Source organism: Lepus europaeus, chromosome 18 (assembly GCF_033115175.1).
Source record: "Lepus europaeus isolate LE1 chromosome 18, mLepTim1.pri, whole genome shotgun sequence".
Lineage (NCBI taxonomy): Eukaryota > Metazoa > Chordata > Mammalia > Lagomorpha > Leporidae > Lepus > Lepus europaeus.
In genome coordinates, this window is record NC_084844.1 from 62,518,477 (window position 1) to 62,538,507 (window position 20,031).

A 20,031-nucleotide genomic window follows, 5' to 3' on the forward strand; every position below is an offset into this window, starting at 1 on the left:
AGGGGAGGGGAGAGGAACCGCCACCGCCGCCGCCGCCGCCGCCGCGCGGGTGCCTGGCGGTTTGGGGCACAGTGAGCTCGCGGGGGGGGGGGGGGGCGCTCGCTGCGCACCGAGCGCTCCGGCCGCCCCCGCCCTCCGGAACCCGCAGGCAAGGCCTCCCAGTCCTGAGCTCGGCCCCTACCCCACTTGCCCTCCACTTGGCTCCGGAGCGCCGGGGAGGGCGGGAGCAAGCTCACGCGGCGCTTCCGCCCATTGGCGAGCAGAGAGAACACGTGGCGGGGAGCGCGAGCGGCCTTCTGGGAATTGTAGTCTTATTCCGGAGGCGCGGCGCGGAGGGGCGGGGCGAGGAGCGTTTGCGGGGTGTGCGCAGGAGGCGCGCCGCGGCTACGGGGCGCCGTAGGGCTCATGCGGAAGATGGCGGCGTCCAGAGGCGGCTGAGGGGATCCGGGGAGGCGTGAGAGGTTTCCGGACAGCCGGACAGCGCGGCTTGGTCTCGCGCCCCGCGTGCTCCCCAGCTCCCTGTGGAGATGTGGAGGAGCTGCCTCCGGCTGCGGGACCGGGGGCGCCGCCTCCTGACTCGGCCCGTGGGGCCGGGGCCAGCCTTGGGGTCCCCGGCCCGGGCCTACGCGCCGCCGACAGGTGAGGGGCCACGTCGGGCTGGGGTGGGCAGAGAGCGAGCTTTGGGGCGCGCAGGGCCGGGCAGCGGGACCGGGCTCGCGTGGTTAATGAGAGCACGAGGCGTCTGCTACGGGAAGCGAGGGTCAGCCGAGGTTGCAAACGCGGCAGGTTCGGGCTGCGGCTCAGGACTTGGCCAAGGTCACAGGGCAAAGGTCAAGGCTGCAGCTTGCTGGCCGTGTCTAGCCGTCTGTCCTGAACCTGTGTGCGACCCCTCTGCCTCCTAAGCCGAGGAGGCCTGTGGAAGGCGGTGACTCTGATCCCCCAGGAGCGGGGTTTGGGGGTGGGGCGGGGGGACGTCGGGAGTGGCCGTCTCTTTGCGCTGTTTCCATGGGCCGGGGGCGCAGCAGGGCTCTGTGTGTGTAGCCAGGTGACCAAGCTGAGCCTCTAACCCGCCGCGCCGATCCGAAGCCAGGAGGCAGGAGCTTCTTTGGGTCTCCCACGGGGGTGCAGGGGCCCAAGGACTCGGGCCATCTGCTACTGCTTTCCCAGGCTACAGCAGAGAGCTGGATCGGAAGTGGAGCAGCCGGGTTTCGAACCGGCGCCCATATGGGATGCCAGCACTGCAGGCGGCGGCTTTCCCCACTACACTGTACAGCGCCAGCTCCTAGTTATACAAATGAGATGTCCCCGTCAGGGCCCGCAGGTGTGCCAGGAAGAGCCATTTTTTAGAATAGCACGGGCGTCCCCAGTGGGGCCCAGCACCAGCAGAGGGCGCAGAAGCAAAGGGTTGAAATTTAGGCGAGTGGCCGCTCACTTGGCCTTGGATCCGCCATCTTCCTCTGTTGCAATGCGGATCCCCTGGAAGTCCCGGGTGCGTGGTCGGCAGTCAGATGCAGAGAAAACACGCGTGGATGAAAAAAGGCGGCACGGGGGCGCGAGTCGCGGAGACCATGCCCCCGCGTGCTCGTGTGTGTGTGTGTGCACATGCACACGTGTGTGCGTGTATGTGTGTGCGCACGTATGTGCGTTCTAGAAGGCTCCTCCGGTTCTCAGCTTCGGCGTGGGGGAAGTCGCGCCAGGCAGGTCGTTCTTGGGGGAGACTGCGGTGTGGCACGCTGGTGCTAGGTGGCCCTGAGGTCATCAGAGGCCTGGACAGGGGGGTTAGGAGAGGGTCTCTGAGGCGCTGGGAGACTTGATGTGACAGGCTGGCTCCATGCTGCCCGGTGCGGGAGGTGTCCTGGCTGCGTGGGCATGCCCAGTGGCGCCTTGTCTTCGCCTGGGCAAACAGCTGCTTCAAGTGTGTACCCCCACCCCCCACCCCAGCCCCATCAGCCTCCTAGGGTGCGGTGTGAAATCCAGGCAGGGTTTGTAGCGCATAGAGCAGGAGGCTAGCCTGCTGGTTAGGTTTTTTTTTTTTCTTTTTCTTTTTTTTGAGCAAATGACAAATAAAGTTTTATTCGCACACAAACAGTGCTCTTTCATTTACCCATCATTTCTAAGTGCTTTCACTGCAAGGGCAGTTGGGAGTTCCCAGCAGAGACCACGTGGTCTGCAAGGCCTGGAATGTGTGCCTTGTGGCTCTTGTTTTATTTATTCATTTTTATTTGAAAGGCAGAGTTACAGAGAGGGGGAGAGAGAGAGAGCGAGCGAGCGAGCGAGCACTTGGGCCATCTTCCACTGCTTTCCCAGGCTACAGCAGGGATCTGGATCAGAAACGGGGCAGCTGGGACTCGAACCGGTGCCCATCTGGGATGCCCGTGTCACAGGCGGCAGCTTAACCCGCCGCTACACCACAGCGCCAGCCCTGCCTTGCGGTCTTGACAGGAGTTTGTCAGCCGCTGGCCTGGATGTCAGAGCTGAATGGAAAATAGCATGTTCATACATTTGGCCTGAGGCAAAAAAAAAAAGAGTTGAGCACTTTGTCGAGAGCTAATTCACTTACGCTGCAGGTCATTCTCTTTGGGTCAAATTCAGGGGGTTTTAGTACATTCCGATCGTGCACTCTGCATCACACTCAATTTTGGAGCATTTCTGTCACTCCCAGATGGAACTCTTACCCTGTAGTTATCATCTCCCCTTACCCTGTGCACCCTCCAGCCATGGGCAACCGCTACTGCCCTGTCTCCATTCTAGATTCCTCTGCGTTGGACATTTCAGGTAGAGAGAGTGTAGTCTTTTAAAACTATATAGGGGGCTGGCGCTATGGCGTAGTGGGTAAGGCGGCTGCCTGCAGTGCCGGCATCCCATATGGGCGCTGGTTCGAGTCCCGGCTGCTCCTCTTTCCATCCAACTCTCTGCTGTGACCGGGGGAATCAGTGGAGGATGGCCCAAGTCCTTGGGCCCCTGCACCCACGTGGGAGACCCGGAAGAAGCTCCTTGCTCCTGGCTTTGGATCGACTCAGCTCCAGCCATTGCAGCCATCTGGGGAGTGAATCAGTGGATGGAAGACCTCTCTCTCTCTCTCTCTCTCTCTCTCTCTCTCTCTCTACCTCTCCTCTCTCTCTGTAACTCTGACTTTCAAATAAATAAATCTTTTTTTTTTTTTTTTTTTTGACAGGCAGAGTGGACAGTGAGAGAGAGAGACAGAGAGAAAGGTCTTCCTTTTTGCCGTTGGTTCACCCTCCAATGGCCGCCGCGGTAGGCGCGCTGCGGCTGGCGCACCGCGCTGATCCAATGACAGGAGCCAGGTGCTTCTCCTGGTCTCCCATGGGGTGCAGGGCCCAAGCACTTGGGCCATCCTCCACTGCACTCCCTGGCCACAGCAGAGAGCTGGCCTGGAAGAGGGGCAACCGGGACAGGATCGGTGCCCCGACCGGGACTAGAACCCGGTGTGCTGGCGCCGCAAGGCGGAGGATTAGCCTAGTGAGCCATGGCGCCGGCCTCAAATAAATAAATCTTTTAAAAAATCTATAAAACCTTTTTAGTTGATATATAAATATTATACGCTCTTACGGGGTACCATGTGATGTTTCAGTGCATCGCACACGCTGTGAGAACTCAAATCAGTTACCATGGGAGTCCCGGGGCTGGGAGGGTTTCAGCCCACAGCCATGTAAGGAACACAGAACCATGTGGTCTCAGCAGGGCTGGACAGAAATTCAGTAAAGCTGCAGCAGGCTGAGTTTCTTTCTTTTTTTGTTTTTTTAAGGATGTATTTATATATTTGAAAGTCAGAGTTACACAGAGAGAAGCAGAGGTGGGGGGTGGGGGCGTCTTCCATCCACTGGTTCACTCTCCAATTGGCCACAATGGCCATAGCTGAGCCGATCTGAAGCCAGGAGCCAGGAGCTTCCTCTGGGTCTCCCACATGGAGGCAGGGTCCCAAGGACTTGGGCCATCTTCTACTGCTTTCCCAGGCCACAGCAGAGAGCTGGATGGAAGTGGAGCAGCCGGGACTCGATCTGGTGCCCATATGGGATGCCGGTACTGCGGGCGGAGCCTCACCCACTACGCCATGGCGCCGGCCACCTGTGGTGGTTTTAGCTGTAGTTCCTGGAGAAGCCTTTGTGTAGCCTTGCACCACGACTGCGCAGATTCCCACCCACAGCCTCCGAGGGTGCCCTCCCTCCACCTCCTCGCTGGTGTGCGTTATCTCCTGCATCCGACAAGGGAGACGCTCTCTCGCCGGGCTGGCTCTGCACTCCCGTGACGATGCGCCGGGCTGAGCCTTTGCTCGGGTCCCTGCTGGGCGTCTGTGTGTCCTCCTCTGAGGGGTGTCTGTACAGCTCCTGCTCTCTCTCTGGCTCATTTGGGTGCTGTATTTGCGCTGAAGTTGCTTCTTTGTGTATTCCAGTAATTAACCCCTCGTCAGGGGCAGAGTTTGTGAATATTTTCTCCCTTTCTGTGGGTTGTGCCTTCGCTCTGTTGATTGATTGTTGCGCTGCTGTAAGAAGGTTTTTAGTTTGATGGGACCCCACTTGTCTCTTTTTTGCCTTCGTCTTCAAGTATTCGTCCTTGATTACTTTTGTTTCTTTAAAGATTGATTTATTGATTTGAAAGGCAGAGTTACAGAGAGAGAGAGAGAGAGAGGGAGGTCCGTCTTCCATCCACTGGTTCACTCCCCACATGTCTGCAACGGCTGAAGCTGCACTGATCTGGAGCCAGAAGCTTCCTCCTGGTCTCCCACGTGGGTGCAGGGGCCCAAGCCCTTGGGCCCTCTTCTACTGCCTTCCCAGGCCATAGCAGAGAGCTGGATTGGAAGAGGAGCAGCCGGGACTCGAACCAGCGCCCATATGGGATGTCGGCACTGCAGGTGGCATTTTGATCTGCTGCGCCTCCATTACTTTTTGTCACTTGATGTTCCACTGTGTACGTGGACTGTATTTCATTTTATCCATTCATTCACTGATGAGGCATTTGCATTGTTTCTACTTTTTGCCTATTATGAATAATTTTGCTGTTGACATTTGTGTACACTTTTCAAAAAATCGTATTTTCATTCTGTCTGAAAGGTAGAGACAGACAGAGGTCTCCCACTCACCAAAGGCCCACAACGGCCAGGGCTGGGCCCAGAAGCCCAAGAACTCCACCCCAGTCTCCCCACGGGAGTGACAAGGACGTAAACTCCTGAGCCATCTGCCTCCGCCTCCAGGCACACGGCGGGAAGCTTGATTGGAAGGAGAGTAGCTGGGGCTCCAATGGGCAACTCTGATCCAGCAGCCATCTAAGCTGCCCTGCCAGGCACCTGCCCTGTGCATGCAGGTTTTCTGTGGGCGTCTGTCTGTGCTTTTAGCGAAGCCTGGAACTGCCGGGTCAGATGGTGACATTAACTTTCTCCCCACGGGGGCTCCGCTGGGTCACAGGCCCCGGCAGCAACGCGTGGGGGTTGATTGCTCCACATCCAAATGTGTTTTCGGGGCTGTCCATGTGGCACAGTAGGTTAAACCTCCATCTGCGGCGCCGCCATCCCATGTGGGTGCTGGTTCTAGTCCCAGCTGCTCCTCTTCCAATCCAGCTCTCTGCTGTGGCCTGGGAAAGCAGTAGAGGATGGCCCAAGTGCTTGGGCCCCTGTACCCAGATGGGAGACCTGGAGGAAGCTCCTGGCTCCTGGCTTCGGATGGGCGCAGCTCCAGCTGTTGTAGCCATTTGGGGAATGAACCAGCGGATGGAAGACCTCTCTCTCCCTCTGCCTCTCTGTAACCCTACCTTTCAAATAAATAAAAATCTTTAAAAAGCCGAAAGCCCAGAGCCGATGGTGGGAACGCAGTTGCGTGAGCCGTCACCGCTGCTTCCCGGGGTCTGCACTAGCAGGAAGCTGGAGTCAGGAACGAATCAGGTGTCAAATCGGGGCACTCTGACGGGGACGTGGGTGTCTCAGCCTCCAGACTAAACAGCTGCCCAGGTCTTTTTGACAACAGCTGTGCTGCAGGGCGTGAGGCAGGATCTCCACCGTGGTCTTGGTTTGCAGCTCCCTACTTGTGAATGACGTCACGTATGTTTGCATGTGCTTCTCGGCCACGTGTATATTTTCTTTGAGAAAAATGTCTATTTTTTTGGCTGGCACCGTGGCTTAACAGGCTAATCCTCCGCCTTGTGGCGCCGGTACACCGGGTTCTAGTCCCTGTTGGGGCGCCGGATTCTATCCCGGTTGCCCCTCTTCCAGGCCAGCTCTCTGCTATGGCCCGGGAAGGCAGTGGAGGATGGCCCAGGTCTTTGGGCCCTGCACCCCCATGGGAGACCAGGAGAAGCACCTGGCTCCTGGCTTCGGATCAGCGCGATGCGCCTACCGCGGCGGCCATTGGAGGGTGAACCAACGGCAAAAAGGAAGACCTTTCTCTCTGTCTCTCTCACTATCCACTCTGCCTGTCAAAAGAAAAAAAAAAAAGAAAAATGTCTATTTTCAAATCCCTCTTCCATTTTTTAAATTGGGTTGTCTATTTTTATTGTGGATTTGTTAAGGGTTCTTTATGTTATCTCGCCAGGAGATTTTGCTACCTAGAAATAGAGCTGCAGGGGTGCAGATAACAGAGGCCGCCACCAGATGGCACTGTTTTAAAGGCTAAAGGCGCTGAGGCCGCGCTGAGACCGGCACTTCCTCTTCCTGGTGCACTGTGGGAGTTGTAGTTCCTGAGACTTTGGGCTGGTCCAAACAGGCCAGCCTGGACACGGGCAGCTGCTAGATTTCCAGGCCATTAGCAGGAAGCTGCTTAGTTGGTTGGGGACACAGGGTCCCCGTCCTTACTCTACGGGAAAGCAGAGAGACAGACCCCCGTCTGCTGCCTCCCCAGTCTGCGCTGCTGCAGCATCCATGGCCATGCCGGGCTGAACCCAGCAGCCTGGGACGCAGGCCGGATCTCCCCCGTGGGTGCCAGGGACCCAGCCACTTGGGCCATCGCCTCCTGCCTCCCAGGCTGCACTGAGGCAGGGAACCAGGACTCGTGACCCAGGCACCCTGACGTGAATGCCGGCGTCCTGTGTGACGTCTCAAGTGCCCACCAAACGCGCGCCCCAGCTTCCTGTCTTTAACAGGAGTGACACCGGTGTGGCATGGAAACATGAGAATCCTGTGTGTGGCGTGAAACCCACGCCCTCTGCCCATCGTCCTGGGCCCATGATGCACACGGCAGGGCCTTTGAATCTTCAGAGTCTGTTTGAATGAATGAAGTGTTTAACTTAATACTGCCTTTTTAAAGCTTGAGAGCAAACTAAAGGATCTCCTTTTCCTCCACACACTACATTATCATTTTCTTTAACGGTTTATTTATTTATTTATTTGAAAGAGTTACAGAGAGGGAGAGACAAAAAGACAGACATCTTCCATCCGCTGGCTCACTCCCCAAAGGGCCACAAGGGCTAGGGCTGGGCCAGACTGGAGCCAGGAGCCAGGAGCTTCTTCCAGGTCTCCCACGCAGGTGCAGGGGCCCAAGGACTTGGGCCATCTTGCACTGCTTTCCCAGGCCATAGCAGAGAGCTGAACCGGAAGTCGAGCAGCCAGGGCTCGAACCGGTGCCCATATGGGATGCCAGCACTGCAAGCAGTGGCTTTACCTGTTACGCCACAGTGCCAGGCCCAGGCCTTAGGTTTTAATCCTTGCAGGGTAAAGGAGTATGTGTTTACAGCATCGTCGAAGATATTATTCAAGTTGTTTTCAAAAGAAAATGCTGAACACCGATTTTTTTTTTCTCCCCTTCTTAAAGCAAAGGTTTGGAGTTCCTGCTGAATAGATGAGCAAGCCGGTTAATTAGTTTAATTAATTGGAGAGAGGGAGTGGGAGGTGCTCCTGGGAGCTCTACCTCCTGCCCACACATCACAGGCGTGCACTGCACACGCACACACTGGCTTCTGAGAGGGCCAGAGTCTTGCCCGAAATGGGTCTATGACTTTCACCCAGTCTGGGATATGGGTCTATGACTTTCACCCAGTCTGGGATGTGTGCGGGACACGGGCGGCCCTGGGGGTAGCCAAAATCCATCCGCACTAGCGAGCCGGCGGCACACGGCAGGTGTGGGGCCCCCAGAGCCGTGGCGGCGTGGTTTTCAACTGCCTTTATGAAACAATCCTCTCTTACAGAGAGGAAGAGGTTTTACCAGAACGTGAGCATCAGCCAGGGCGAAGGTGAGTGTCTGAGATTTTGTGCGTGGACGGCCAGCAGCGCGGGCTTCTTTGTTCGCTTCCTTGCTTGTTTTATTTTTTTCTTCATCCTCAGCCACTTCAGTGGCGAGATTGTCCTTTGCACTTTCGTCCCTACGTGTTTCCGTAAAGGGACTCCGGCCAAATACAGGCTCGGCCCCGCTCCCCCGTGACGACCCCTGAGAGTCCTTCACCTGCTCTCTCGAGGTGGCTTTGAGATAAACCTGGACCACAGGAAGCTGAAGACGCCCCAGGCCAAGCTCTTCACCGTGCCCAGCGAGGCCCTGGCCATTGCCGTGGCCACCGAGTGGGAGTCCCAGCGGGACACCATCAAGTCCTACACCATGCACCTGGTAACGAGCCCGGGGCTTCCTTCTACGTCCTGGCAGGGCCCAGGGGTGGGGTGGGTATGGCTCCTGCCTGCCCGGGACAGCCGCACGGCTCGCCAGGCTCTCTCTCCAGCGGCCTGGCCACCTGCAGTCCCTCGCATGGCCCCTCGCATGGCCAGCTCTGCTCTGAGGACACTTGTCACCTCTGCCGGCTGCCCAGTCCTCTTCTCTCTCACGGCGGTTCGTCCTGTGTCCGGGTTGTCGCTGTTGCTTTTTTTTGTTTTCTTGCGTCTGCACAGGTCCTGTCTGTCTCCCCGCTGACCACTGAGTGACAGAAGGGCAGGGCCACGCCCCTTGCTCTCTTAACCAGCGACAGCCGGCCCCTGGCGGGAAGCCTCGTTGGCACTCAGTAAATCCTGGCTAAAGGCAGCAGGGGCAGGAAGACTGCCATAGTGCCAGCCCCGCCCGTGCCCACTGAGGGGGCTGCTTGAGGCCCCCAGGTCTAGCCCGCAGCTGCCTGACGGTGACCCTGGGGAAGGGGCTGCCGCTTGCTCGGCCCTGGGCCCCCCTCCCCCGCCTCTAAAGGTGGGTGAAGAGCTCCCACCTCAGGGAGCCGTGGTCAGTGCAGGGGGCACCCCGCCTGAGGAGGGTGGCTCCCACCCTGGCCCACCACCCCAGAGGGCGTCCTGTTGAGGGGCCAGCCTGCTCCTGGGCCAGCAGATGAGCTGGGGGTGACCAGGGCCGCAGACAGAGCGCGCTGAGCAACCTCTTACTGTCCAGGCAGATCTGGACAACCAGTGTGGGTCCGGCTTGGATGTCGGTGTCCCCGCTGCCTGTGTGTTAAGGGCGCCCACTGGAAAAGCCGTTCTGTCAGATCTGTGTCCCATTCCTACCTACGGGTCTTACTGTATCTGACCACCCCGGGCCTCAGTCTCTTACATCTGTGAAATGGGTATGATAATCGTACCTACTCCAGAGCTTTGTCATGGGGATTAAATTAGATAGGTATTTTGTTTGTTTTTAAATTTTTGTTTATTTTAAAAGTCAGAGCTACAGAGAGAGGGACAGACAGAGAGCGATCTTTCATCTGGGGGTGAACTAGCGGGTGGAGAATCTCTCGCTGTCACTTCTCTCGTTCTGTAACTCTTCCAAATAAATAAATGAGTCCTGAGGCCTCGGGGAGGCCCACCGCGCTGCTGCGAGCATCCCACAGCTGCCCTGGCACAGAGGAGCAAAGTCTCCGCCGCGCCAGGGCTCCCGTCTGGGTGACGCCCGGTCCCCGCCCCGCTGCCCTGCTGCCCTGCACCCGGCTTTCGGCCGAGCCCAGCCGGTGCTGACGGCCGCCCCCTCCCCTCACCCACTTCTCCCCACAGACCACCCTGTGCAACACGTCCTTGGACAACCCGACCCAGCGGAGCAAGGACCAGCTGATCCGAGCGGCCATCAAGTTTCTGGACACTGACACCATCTGGTTAGTGATGCCGAGATGGGCGTTCCCCGGCGTGAGCAGGTCCCCGGGGACCCTGGTGGGTGGGGGAGGGGCCCGCTGTTTTGCACACGCATGGCCTCTCTCCTCCTCTCCCTTGCGCGAGATCATGGCTTTCCATGGTGCCCACCTGGGTTGCGGTCCCGGGACACCCCTGCAGCCCGGCTCCCCCTTAGCCAGCTGAGTCTCCGTGTCTCTCAGTTAGCACAAGGGCCACAGCCTGGCCTTGAGGACTGTGCGTCTACACCGAGAGAGGGGCGGGCTCCTGAGAAGGAAACAGGCCATTCGTGTGCGTCTCTGGGAAGGCGGCAGCGACCAAGCCGGGGCTCAGCCTGCGCGCTGTGGCTCTCACCCCAGAGGGTCCGGTTTCTGTAGATGGGTGGGGTGGGGTGTGCGGCCCGGGAATGTGCATTTCTCCCGGGCTCCCAGGTGCTGCCGCTGGCCCCGAAGGCTGCCGCTTTAGGGGAGAGCCTTGCAGGGCTGGGGGGCGGGGAGCGGGGCCAGGGCCGGAGCAGCCTGTGCCCGCCCCCTTTGTGGTTTTCCTTTCGGTCACCGAATGAAAGAATTGTACTTTTCCATTAATGAAGGTGGTTTTTGCCATGAATTAGCTACAGGGTGGAAGAGCCCGAGACCTTGGTGGAGCTCCAAAAGAATGAATGGGATCCAGTCATAGAGTGGGCTGAGAACAGGTAAGAGGTGGCGCAGGCCGTGGAGGCGTGGCTGGTGCCACACCGCCAACGCCCCGAGCGTTCTGAGACCGCCCGCCTTGGAAAACAGCGGTCCCTTGGGAGAAACGTAGCAAGCGCAGGGCCGGTCCGGCGCCCTCCGGGAGTGCCAGGATCCGGGCAGGATCCGCCTAGGTCCGGGGCAGGAGCAGGGCAGCGGTGCCGGTCTGCGCGCCAGCTCCGTGACCATGACCGCAAGCGGGAGCTGTCTGCCTCTGGGCCGCTGAGCCCGTCCAGCTTCAGTTTCCTCGTCTGCGAGTGGGGCGGGTGGCGTGGGGAGGACCCCAGGAGTGGTGCGTCATGCCGAGCCCACACGCGATGCGCAGACTTGGGGGACGCCTCTCATCCTTCTCTTCCTCGCCACAACCGCAGTGTCGGGCAGAGTCGTGGAACAAGCACGCATGGGGAGGGTTGGGCACTGCTCATGCGCCACAGGTCACGTCCGTGTGCGCAGGGTTTGAGGAATTGCTGATACCCAGCGTCTTCCTTAGTGGGAAGAGCTTTGTTTTTTTCTTTTAAAGATTGATTTATTTGAAAGGTGGAGTTAAGAGGCAGAGAGAGAGAGAGAGAGAGAGAGAGAGGTTTTCCATCCGCTGGTTCACTCCACAAATGGCCATGATGGCTAGAGCTGTGCCAATCTGAAGCCCAGAGCCAGGAGCTTCTTCTGGGTTTCCCACGCGGGTGCAGAGGCCTAAGCGCTTGGGCCATCTTCTACTGCTTTCCCAGGCTATAGCAGAGAGCTGGATCAGAGGTGGAGCAGCCGGGACTCGAACTGGTGCCCACATGGGATGCCTGCACTCCACTGTGCCACTGCTCTGGCCACCCTAAAAGGCTTTTAAAATATTTGAAAAACAAGTATCCCATACTTTATTTCAAAAATATTTATTTTTATGTATTTTAAAAAATTATTTATTTGAAATGTAGCAAGACAAGATAAAAAGGGTCTCACTGCTGGGTCACTCCCCAAATGCCTACAACAGGCAAGGCTGAGCCAGGCCAGAGTCAGGAGACAGAAACTCCACGCAGGTCTCGGGCAGGCTTGAAGCCTTCTCCTTGCAGGTACGGCGTGGAGATCGGCTCCTCCACCAGCATCATGGGACCCAGCATCCCCGCCAGGACTCACGAGGTGCTGGCCAGCCACCTGGCATCCTACAACATGTGGGCCCTCCAAGGTGTGCCCGGAGAGCGCGTGTGCAGCTTCCTGTGGGCGGGTGACACACACTCAGCACCCCGAGTTGGGGGTGGGGCCCGGGCGGGGGGAATGTCTGGGAGCTGGCCGTCCACGCGGCTCTCGTGGCTCCGCGCCTCCTAGCGAGAAAGTGGGGCTTGGCTCTCCAGCCGATGTCCGCAGTACAAGCCCTTCGGGAACCCGCCACCGGGCTGCGGGGCAGGGTTGCTCTAGTTGGCCAGGCTGGGCGGAGGAGGACGCCACGGAAGAGGGCGCCGGACCCCAAGGGCCGCAGCACACTCTCCCCCTCCCTTTCCCTGCTGGGGTGCAGGGGCTGCCTGAGGGTGTGAGCCTGACTCCGCTCGCGGCCCCACAGGGATCGAGTTCGTGGTGACCCAGCTCAAGTCCATGGTGCTGACCTTGGGCCTGACTGACCTGCACCTGACGGTGGAGCAGGCCGTGCTGCTGTCGCGCCTGGAGGAAGAGTACCAGGTGAGGGGCTGTGGCCCGGGCGGGGAGGGGGCACCGCACATTCACCTAACCCTGGCCTGTGTTGCCGTCGAGTAAGTCCAGCCACCAGAATAAGGCCCGTCAGAGGCATCAGCAGGCATAGGAAGTGCCCCCACCTCCTCTTGTGCACAGCCCGGCCAGCTGGGGGCTGTGCGGGTGCCCGTTCTACACAGGGGGCCCCTGAGTCACAAGGCTGTCCCTCTGGGACCTGTGGGAGCCGGGTTAGGGGGCTGCTGGCTGCCATCCGGGCCTGACTCAGCCCCTGCTTTGGCCAAGCCTGCCCACCCCGAGTCTCTTCCCGGCAGGGGCTGCTGCATTCGCGGGCTCAGGGTTGCCGTCTTGTAGCTGTGCCTCCAATCTCAGCTGCTCTGAGGACTAGAAAGAGAAATGCCTTCCTGTACCGTGTACCCCCTCCCCCGGCCGCTCAGGAGAACCTCGGGACAGGCGCTGCCTGCACCCGGCAGAGCATGTTGGGTACTCTCCGGATGCCAGGACCCACCACACAGGAATGGGGAGGGGAGGGGCTGGGGGAGCCAGGAGACCTCTTGGGCACGGCTTTTTGACTGGCCAGAAGGGAGCTGGCTCATGTTGTGTGGCAGATCCAGGTCCCTGGGCGACTGGGGGCAGCAGCCATCCTGGCCTGTCGGGCCCTGGGCAGGGACGAGCCCACAGGGCCAGTTTGGAGTAAGAGATGTTCAGACGGCCATGTCACGTGTCTGAGGAGCGCTCAGTCAGGCCACTCCACGCCGGGCTCCTGGGAGCAGGGGCCACGGGCGGGCCAGGTGCCCTCCCAGGAGATCCATGGGTGGTTTGGGTGCCCAACCCGCCCAACCCGCCCAGCCGTGGGCAGCCACCACCGGCCGGAGCCTACACGCAGCTCCTAGACCACATGGAGAAGGATCGCCTGCTCCGGCCATACACAGGGGCGGGTGACGGGGGTCCTCCCCCAGCGCCCCCTCAGCCACGCCGGTCTCCCACGTGACGGACCAGGCCAGGCACCGGTCAGCGGCTGCTCCCCTCCTCCTCAGATCCAGAAATGGGGCAACGTGGAATGGGCCCACGACTACGAGCTGCAGGAGCTGCGGGCCCGCACGGCCGCCGGCACCCTCTTCATCCACCTCTGCTCCGAGAGCTCCACAGTCAAGCACAAACTCCTGCAGGAGTGAGGCCGAGCGTCCGTGGGGTGGGGGGCAGGACAGAGGCTGCACGGCCACAGCACCCCCCATTTCCTTCCAGCCCGGCCTGCACAGCGCTGTCTTGGCCAGCGTCCTCCCCGAGTCACCCCAGGACTGCAGCTGACTGACTCAGGGTGCCCCAGGCTGGCCAGCGGCAACGGAGCAGTGGGGCCGAGAGACCGGGCAAGAGACTTCCCCTCAACCCTAACTTTATTAAAATAGCCCTTGGCACTGGCAGTGTGTGGTGCCCCCAGGTCTCCCTGCTCCCGCCGCGGCTCAGGGTCCCCGAGGTGGAGCAGCGGGGGAGCTGCAGGCTGCACGTGTGTCCCTGGCTGTGAGCCAGGCCACCTGTGGAAGGGCATCCCCCTCGGGCCAAGCTGCTGGCTTCTTACTGTTCTGGAGAGAGCGACCCCTCGCTCTGGGAACAGAGGCCCGCGGGCTGGCACGGCACTAGGCGTGCGTGTGTGTGCGAAGCCTCCTCCCCACGGGAGCCCAGAAGCCTCCGTGGCCCCGGGAACAGGTAGTGGGGCGAGCCCAGGCTTCCTCTGACTAAATGGCCTCCCAGCTGCTCATCCCTGCTTCCCACGCGCTGTCTCCGGGGACCCCAGGACACCCCTGGGGGGAAGGCACTGTCCCGTGTTGTAAAATAGGTCCCTGTGGCCACTCTGCCCACCCCCGGCAGAGAGCAGCATGGTTGGCGGGCACCCGCTCCTGCAGGGGTGAGGCTGGTGAGCCAACAGGAGCCATAGCGCCCAGCTGGGCAGCTTGGCCCCCGGGACCCAACACTGGGGGCAGCTGCAGCGTCTCCTACAGGCCTGGCTCCACAGCACCCACGGGCCTCGGGCTCGGCCCCCTGACCCGTAGCCCGCACTGGCGATCCCCCGGTCCCAGGGGCAGCCAACGCCGGGCCCCGCCCAGGCCCCAGCCTCTTCCTCCCGTTCATACATGAACGTGGACTCGGGTTTGAAAGCACAGGGGAAGGGCGGCTCGGCCGTTTATTTCTCTCCGTATCTGGATGTTTTCCCACGAGCAGGGGAAAGACAGGTGCGAGGGGGCTGAGACCCCCTCCCCCCAGCCCCGTGGCCGTCCTGGGACAGTCGGGGGCGCATGCGCGCTGCCGCCGCGGCCACTAGTCCATGTCGGGGCTCTCCAGGCCCTCCAGCTCTCTCTGCGCGTGGTCGATGTATTGATTGATCTCCCGCACCCGCTTCCGGTTCCGCGTGATCTCATCCTTGTGAATCTGAGGAGTGAAACCGAACCCCAGCACCCTCCGTCAGACCCCGGTTAACCGCAGCCTCTCGAGGGGGTGGGAGTGGGAGGGGTCCAGCGCCGGCCCCGCGAGAGCTCACCTTGTCCACCAGCTGTGTGCACCAGGAGTTGATCCTGGTCACCAGCTCGTCCTCTCGGTTGTCAATCTTCAGCAGGTGAATGTCGTGCGAGGCCCCGACGGCGTTAACGATCGTGTCCTTGTCCACGAACAGCTGGTGGGGGGAGGGGTGAGTCAGCACGCTGCTCCGAGCCCACCGAAGGGTCCCCCACCCCCGCCCCGGGTGCACATGTGCCAGCCCTGCCTCGGCTGCCCCGGGGAACCAGCAGGTGGTACCCCGCACCCTCCCTGGCTACCAGGGTAACCTCGCTCAGCACACCTGTTCCCATGATGCTCCCCTCCCTCGGGCGCTGACAAGGCTCACCTGCCCCAAACCTCTGTCAGCCAGGTGGAGACCGCTGGCGGCCGGCGGAGGACAGCGGGAGCCCAAAGCTCGCCCGCAGTTGTCAGGCTACACTGCCTCTCGCGTCCACAGCAACACACTTGGGAGTCCAGGAGGGGTCTCCTCTTGCATGCCCTTGCTCCTGACCTTGGTTTTGCCTTACAAAAAGCTGCCAAGGGGCTGGCACTTCGTGTTGCAGAGAAGACACTGCTAGGGACGCCTGCATCCCATATCCTCCGTGCGGGGCAGCGCTCCTGACCCCAGCTTCCTGCTAAGGCAGATCCTGGGAGGCAGCAGTGACGGCTCCAGCCGTTGGGTGCCTGCCACCCACGGGGGAGACCTGGACTGAGTTCCTCCCGGCCACCAGCCTCGGCCCGGCCCGGCCTGGGCTGTTGTTGGGATATAAACCAGCAAATAGGACATCTCCGTTTCCCTGCCTCGCAAGTCAATAAAAACTTAAGACACAGCACGTTACGCCTCTGCATCTCATGTCGGGGTGCCGGTGTCAGTCCCAGGAACCCAGATTCCAATCCAGCTCTGTGCTGATGTGCTGAGGAAGGTGGTGGAGGGTGGCCCAAGTGCTTGGGCCCCTGCCACCCACTGGGGAGACCAGAGGGCGCTCTGGGCTTCATCTTGGCCCAGCTGCACCTATTTTTTTTTAAAGATTTATTTATTTGAAAGAGCTTCACAGGAGAGGGAGAGAGAGGTCTTCCATTCACTGGCTCACTCTCCAGATGGCCACAACAGCCGGAGCTACACTGATCAGGAGCCAGGAGCTTCCTCCGGGTCTCCCACACAGGTGCAGGGGACCAAAGACTTGGGCCATCTTCTACTGCTTTTCCAGGCCACAGCAGAGAGCTGGACCGGAAGTGGAGCAGCCGGGACTCGATCTGGTGCCCATATGGGATGCCGGCACTGCAGGCGGTGGCTTTACCTGCTACACCACAGCGCCAGCCCCTGAGATGTCACTCTGCAAAAAAATACTCTGTGGTCAGACAGGTCAGGTGCATTTGGGAAAACCGGCACAGCCCGGCTGCTCCTGAAGATTCCCCAGGCCCAAGGTGTTCTGGGTCTCTGCAGAGTCTGGTGGGACAGAAACCGTTTTCACCTTGTCTGTCTCGCCTCCCCGACTGGTCTGGCTATGGCTCCTTCTCAGAGTGCACGCTAACTTCTCCTGGGGTGCTGGTTTTCTGCACCATGCCACACTAGGGGGACCAGGGGTTGGGGGGCCAGGTCAGCTGCAGTGGGACACGGGGGGTCTGGACCCGGATAGCACAGTCATGGAGAGAAATGAGAGGAAGTGACCAGGTTCCTTCTGTGTGTGTCAGAAAGCCGTGCCAGGCGGCGACAAGGGTTCAAAGACACAATCTTGGGGCAGGCGTCTGGCGCAGCAGCTATGTCATCACTTGGGATGCCCACGTTTCCATACTGGCACGCCTGGTTCAAGTCCTGCCTACCTTGCCTCCCATCCAGCTCCCGGCTACTGCCCATGCGTCCTGGGAGGACAGATAGAAGGTGGCTCAGGGACCCGGGTCCCTGCCACCCACATGGGAGATCCCGATTGAATCCTGGGCTCGCGGCTTTGGCCGGGCCCAGCCCCAGTTGTGAGTCTTCGCGGGGAGTACTCCAATATACTGATCACCCCACTGTTTCCCTCTCCTGCTCTCTCTCTGTCTCTGCCTTTCACATGAAAATGAAAAAAGAACAAGTGTGCAATCTGCCCACGAGCGCCTCAGGCAAGTGCTCAGAAGTGGGCGTCCTGGTTATTCTAGAAATAGCCGCCAGCGTGTCGATCCGTCATCACGGCTTCTCCTCCTTCACCCTGGAAAGTGGGTCGTCGCAGCTGCCCTCTGAAGCCAGGCGGAGCGATGGGTCTCCCCCGGAGCCTGAGCGCAGAGAGGGGCTCTGGAGAGCCGTGCGCCCGGCCGGCAGCCTGCTTGGATACCATGGCCTGCGTGCCGTTTGTAAGGGGCCAACGAAGGCAGCCTGGACCAAGGCGGTTAGGTAGGAATGGGAGCTGTCAGTTCTGGTCTCCAGGTGATCTGGAAGGGGCGGCCACTTCCATTCTCTCCTGGACTGTGCTGTGCTTGGGATCGGGCTGGTCTCTGCTGCTTGTACCAGAATTATTATTATTATTATTTTTTTTTTGTAAAACATTTATTTGAAAGGCAGAGTTATGGGGGAGGGGGGTGGTTTTCCATCTGCTGGTTCACTCCCCAAATGGCTGCAATGGCCAGAGCTGGGCCGGTCTGAAGCCAGGAGCCAGGGTCACCCATGTCGGTAGTAGGGGCCCAAGCACTTGGGCCATCCTCTGCTGCTTTCCCAGGTGCATTAGCAGGGAGCTGGACTGGAAATGGAGCAGCCGGGACTCGAACCGGCGCCCCTATGGGATGCCAGTGTCACAGGTGGAGGCTTAGCCCACTACGCCATAGTGCCAGCCCTTCCCCACCCCTGCGAGACAGACTGTGTTGTTAGGGAGGGCCTGGCTCCCCCTGGCTAAACCTGCTTCCTTTGTCCGACACGAGGTAAAGCAGCAGCAGGCCCTGCCAGGGCTCTGAGCCTGTCCTGGTATCCTGTGCCCTGGGAGCCCGGACACGTCCCCCCCCTTCCCACACCACCCAGTCTCCAGTATGCCCCTGTACCCACAGCAGCCCAGGAGTAGTTCTTACATGGAGAATGTTCCAGGCTCCCCTGCAGCTGCTGCAAAGCTCCAGGGCGAGGCAGGGCCCACTGCTGCGCCACCCCCTGTCTGTCTGGGTCTCATGGCTGTGCAGGTACATGTCTTCCCAAGCCACTGCTCAGGGGCGCTTCTGAGAGCTGGTACCCCACCCCCACCCTGGAGAGCCCCTGTGCTGCCTGTGGTGCCGGCGATCAATCAGATCATCCTATCCATCCCCCACCCACAAAGGAGCCGCTCAGCCTGACGGGGCAGGGACTTGTGCCAGGGGAGGGAAGCAGCTTCCTGCAGTCACTTGGGCCCGCCCTGGCCACCAGCTCCTGGCGAGTCTAGCCCTAGGAACACAAATCCCTTCTTGGGATGATGAGTCTGAGAGACGGCCTCATCCATGGGACTCCACCGGGTGGTGCTCATCACCAGGTAAGAGGAGCACCTGCTCCCTGCTCTGGCTCAGTGGACATTGTTGCAGAATCTTGGGGTCCAGCTGGAGCTGTGGTGTAGTGGGTAAAGCCGCCCCCTGCAGTGTCCGCACCCCATATGGGCGCCAGTTTGAGTCCTTGCTGCTCTACTTCTGATCCAGCTCCCTGCTATGGCAGTGGAAGATGGCCTCAGTCCTGGGGCCCCTGCACCTGCATGGGAGACCCGGAAGAAGCTCCTGGCTCCTGGCTTCAGATCAGCGCAGCTCCAGCAGTTGTGGCCAATTGGGGAGTGAACCAGGGATAGAAGACCTCTCTCTCTCTCTCTCTCTCTCTCTCTCTCTCTCTCTCTCTCTCCCTCTCCTTCTCTAACTCTGACTTTCAAAAAAAAAAAGTGCAGTTTCACTTGAGGTCAAGTGGCCTGTGGGCTCAAGTCCAGCGCCTGGACGCCGAGTCCACAGTGAGTCCACAGTCCCCATGGTGCTGTACAGTAACAACAGCCCAGTCACCCTAGAATCTGGTCCTTGAAAGCGCTGGCACCTTGGCCAGTACGCTTGACCTCTCCAAGCCCCAGGTGCACCTGCTTCCCCTCACCTGTAAACAAGGGGGATAGACAGGTCGGGTATGCCCCATGCAAAAATGCCCGGGGCCGGAAGTGCTTCCAGTTTTGAAGTTTTTTTTTTTTTGTTGTTGTTGTTTTGTTTTGTTTTGTTTTGTTTTGAGATTCTTGAAATATTATTTGCATAGACTTTACCGGTTTGAACATCCCCAGTGTGTGTGGGGGGGAGGGGGGATTCTGAAATCCAAAATGTGCCCAAAAGTGACAGTATTCAAGGTGCCTACCGAAGCGCCTCTGTGGGTGCAGTGAATGACATAGATCATGGGGCCCTCGGGGTGGGGGGGGCTCTGCACTGCTGGCTGCCTTGGTCAGCAGGTGCCGCTCTGGGGTTCCCAGGCCTCACGAGCGGGTGGTAGATGGCACCGCAGAGCCAGCCAGGTAGCAGGGGGGCTGGCCACCGGAAGCACCAGCCCAGCCTGGTTCTCAGCCCTCGGCCTCCGGGACCCATGTTTCTGGCTGTGTTGCAGCCATGGGAGCGAGCACCTGTCTGTCCTATACCCACTGGGTGTCACAGAGCTGCGGCGGGGCGTGGCGGTCGGCATTGCTGTGTGGAGGAGTCCAGAGCAGGCTCTCTCCGGGGCAGCCTTACCTCCTGGCTCCAGGAAGGTGGCACTCTCCTCTGCCGACCCACAGCAGTCAGCTGGGGTTAACACTGTGGCGTAGCAGGCAGAGCCGCTGCCTGCAGTGCCAGTATAACCTGTGGGCGCTGGTCCAAGTCCCAGCTGCTCCACTTCTGATCCAGCTCCCTGCTAAGGCCTGGGAAAGCAGTGGAAGATGGCCCAAGTGCTTGGACTCCTGCACCCACGTGGGAGACCCAGATGGAGTTCCAGGCTCCTGGCCCAGCCCTGGCCATTGAGACCACTTGGAGAGTGAATCAGTGGATAGAAGATCTTATTCTCTGTCTCTCCCTCTCTGTATAACTCTAACTTTCAAATCAAGAAATAAATCTTAAAAACAACACACAGCACCATTCAGCTGTGGTTCGCGGCTTAGGAAGGCAAAGCCGGGGACAGAGCATTGGGCGTCTGTC

At 59.8% G+C, this 20,031-nt stretch overlaps 2 protein-coding genes across 3 annotated transcripts in view; one reads left to right on the plus strand and one right to left on the minus strand.

Moving 5' to 3' along the window:
* The first annotated feature begins 388 nt into the window (after positions 1-388).
* ATPAF2 (ATP synthase mitochondrial F1 complex assembly factor 2) lies at positions 389-13,820 on the plus strand. 2 transcript variants are annotated; one of them, XM_062216648.1, is made up of 8 exons: positions 389-639; positions 8,128-8,172; positions 8,395-8,540; positions 9,890-9,987; positions 10,611-10,691; positions 11,787-11,899; positions 12,272-12,387; positions 13,642-13,820. In XM_062216648.1, exons 1-8 carry the CDS (start codon positions 528-530, stop codon positions 13,702-13,704), a joined length of 774 nt encoding a protein of 257 aa, XP_062072632.1. In that variant the 5' UTR covers positions 389-527; the 3' UTR covers positions 13,705-13,820. The 2 variants fall into 2 exon arrangements, with proteins under 2 accessions (XP_062072632.1, XP_062072631.1); XM_062216647.1 differs by having other exon boundaries at positions 390-639; positions 13,434-13,820.
* A 736-nt stretch (positions 13,821-14,556) lies between these two features.
* DRC3 (dynein regulatory complex subunit 3) overlaps positions 14,557-20,031 on the minus strand; it is a 30,066-nt gene continuing 24,591 nt past the window's right edge. Inside the window, exons 11-12 of the mRNA XM_062216637.1 lie at positions 14,930-15,061; positions 14,557-14,820 (exon numbers count right to left, since the gene is read on the minus strand). Coding sequence (XP_062072621.1) covers positions 14,710-14,820; positions 14,930-15,061 — 243 coding nt within the window. The 3' untranslated portion in view covers positions 14,557-14,709. The remainder of the gene's footprint in view (positions 14,821-14,929; positions 15,062-20,031) is intronic.

Bases quoted from the DNA above. Each gene is read 5' to 3' on its own strand.
- ATPAF2 (XM_062216647.1), top strand. From the start codon at position 528: ATGTGGAGGAGCTGCCTCCGGCTGCGGGACCGGGGGCGCCGCCTCCTG. The intron at 8,173-8,394 runs GTGAGTGTCTGA...TGCTCTCTCGAG, and splicing joins GAGCATCAGCCAGGGCGAAG to GTGGCTTTGAGATAAACCTG. The intron at 10,692-11,786 runs GTAAGAGGTGGC...TTCTCCTTGCAG, and splicing joins ATAGAGTGGGCTGAGAACAG to GTACGGCGTGGAGATCGGCT.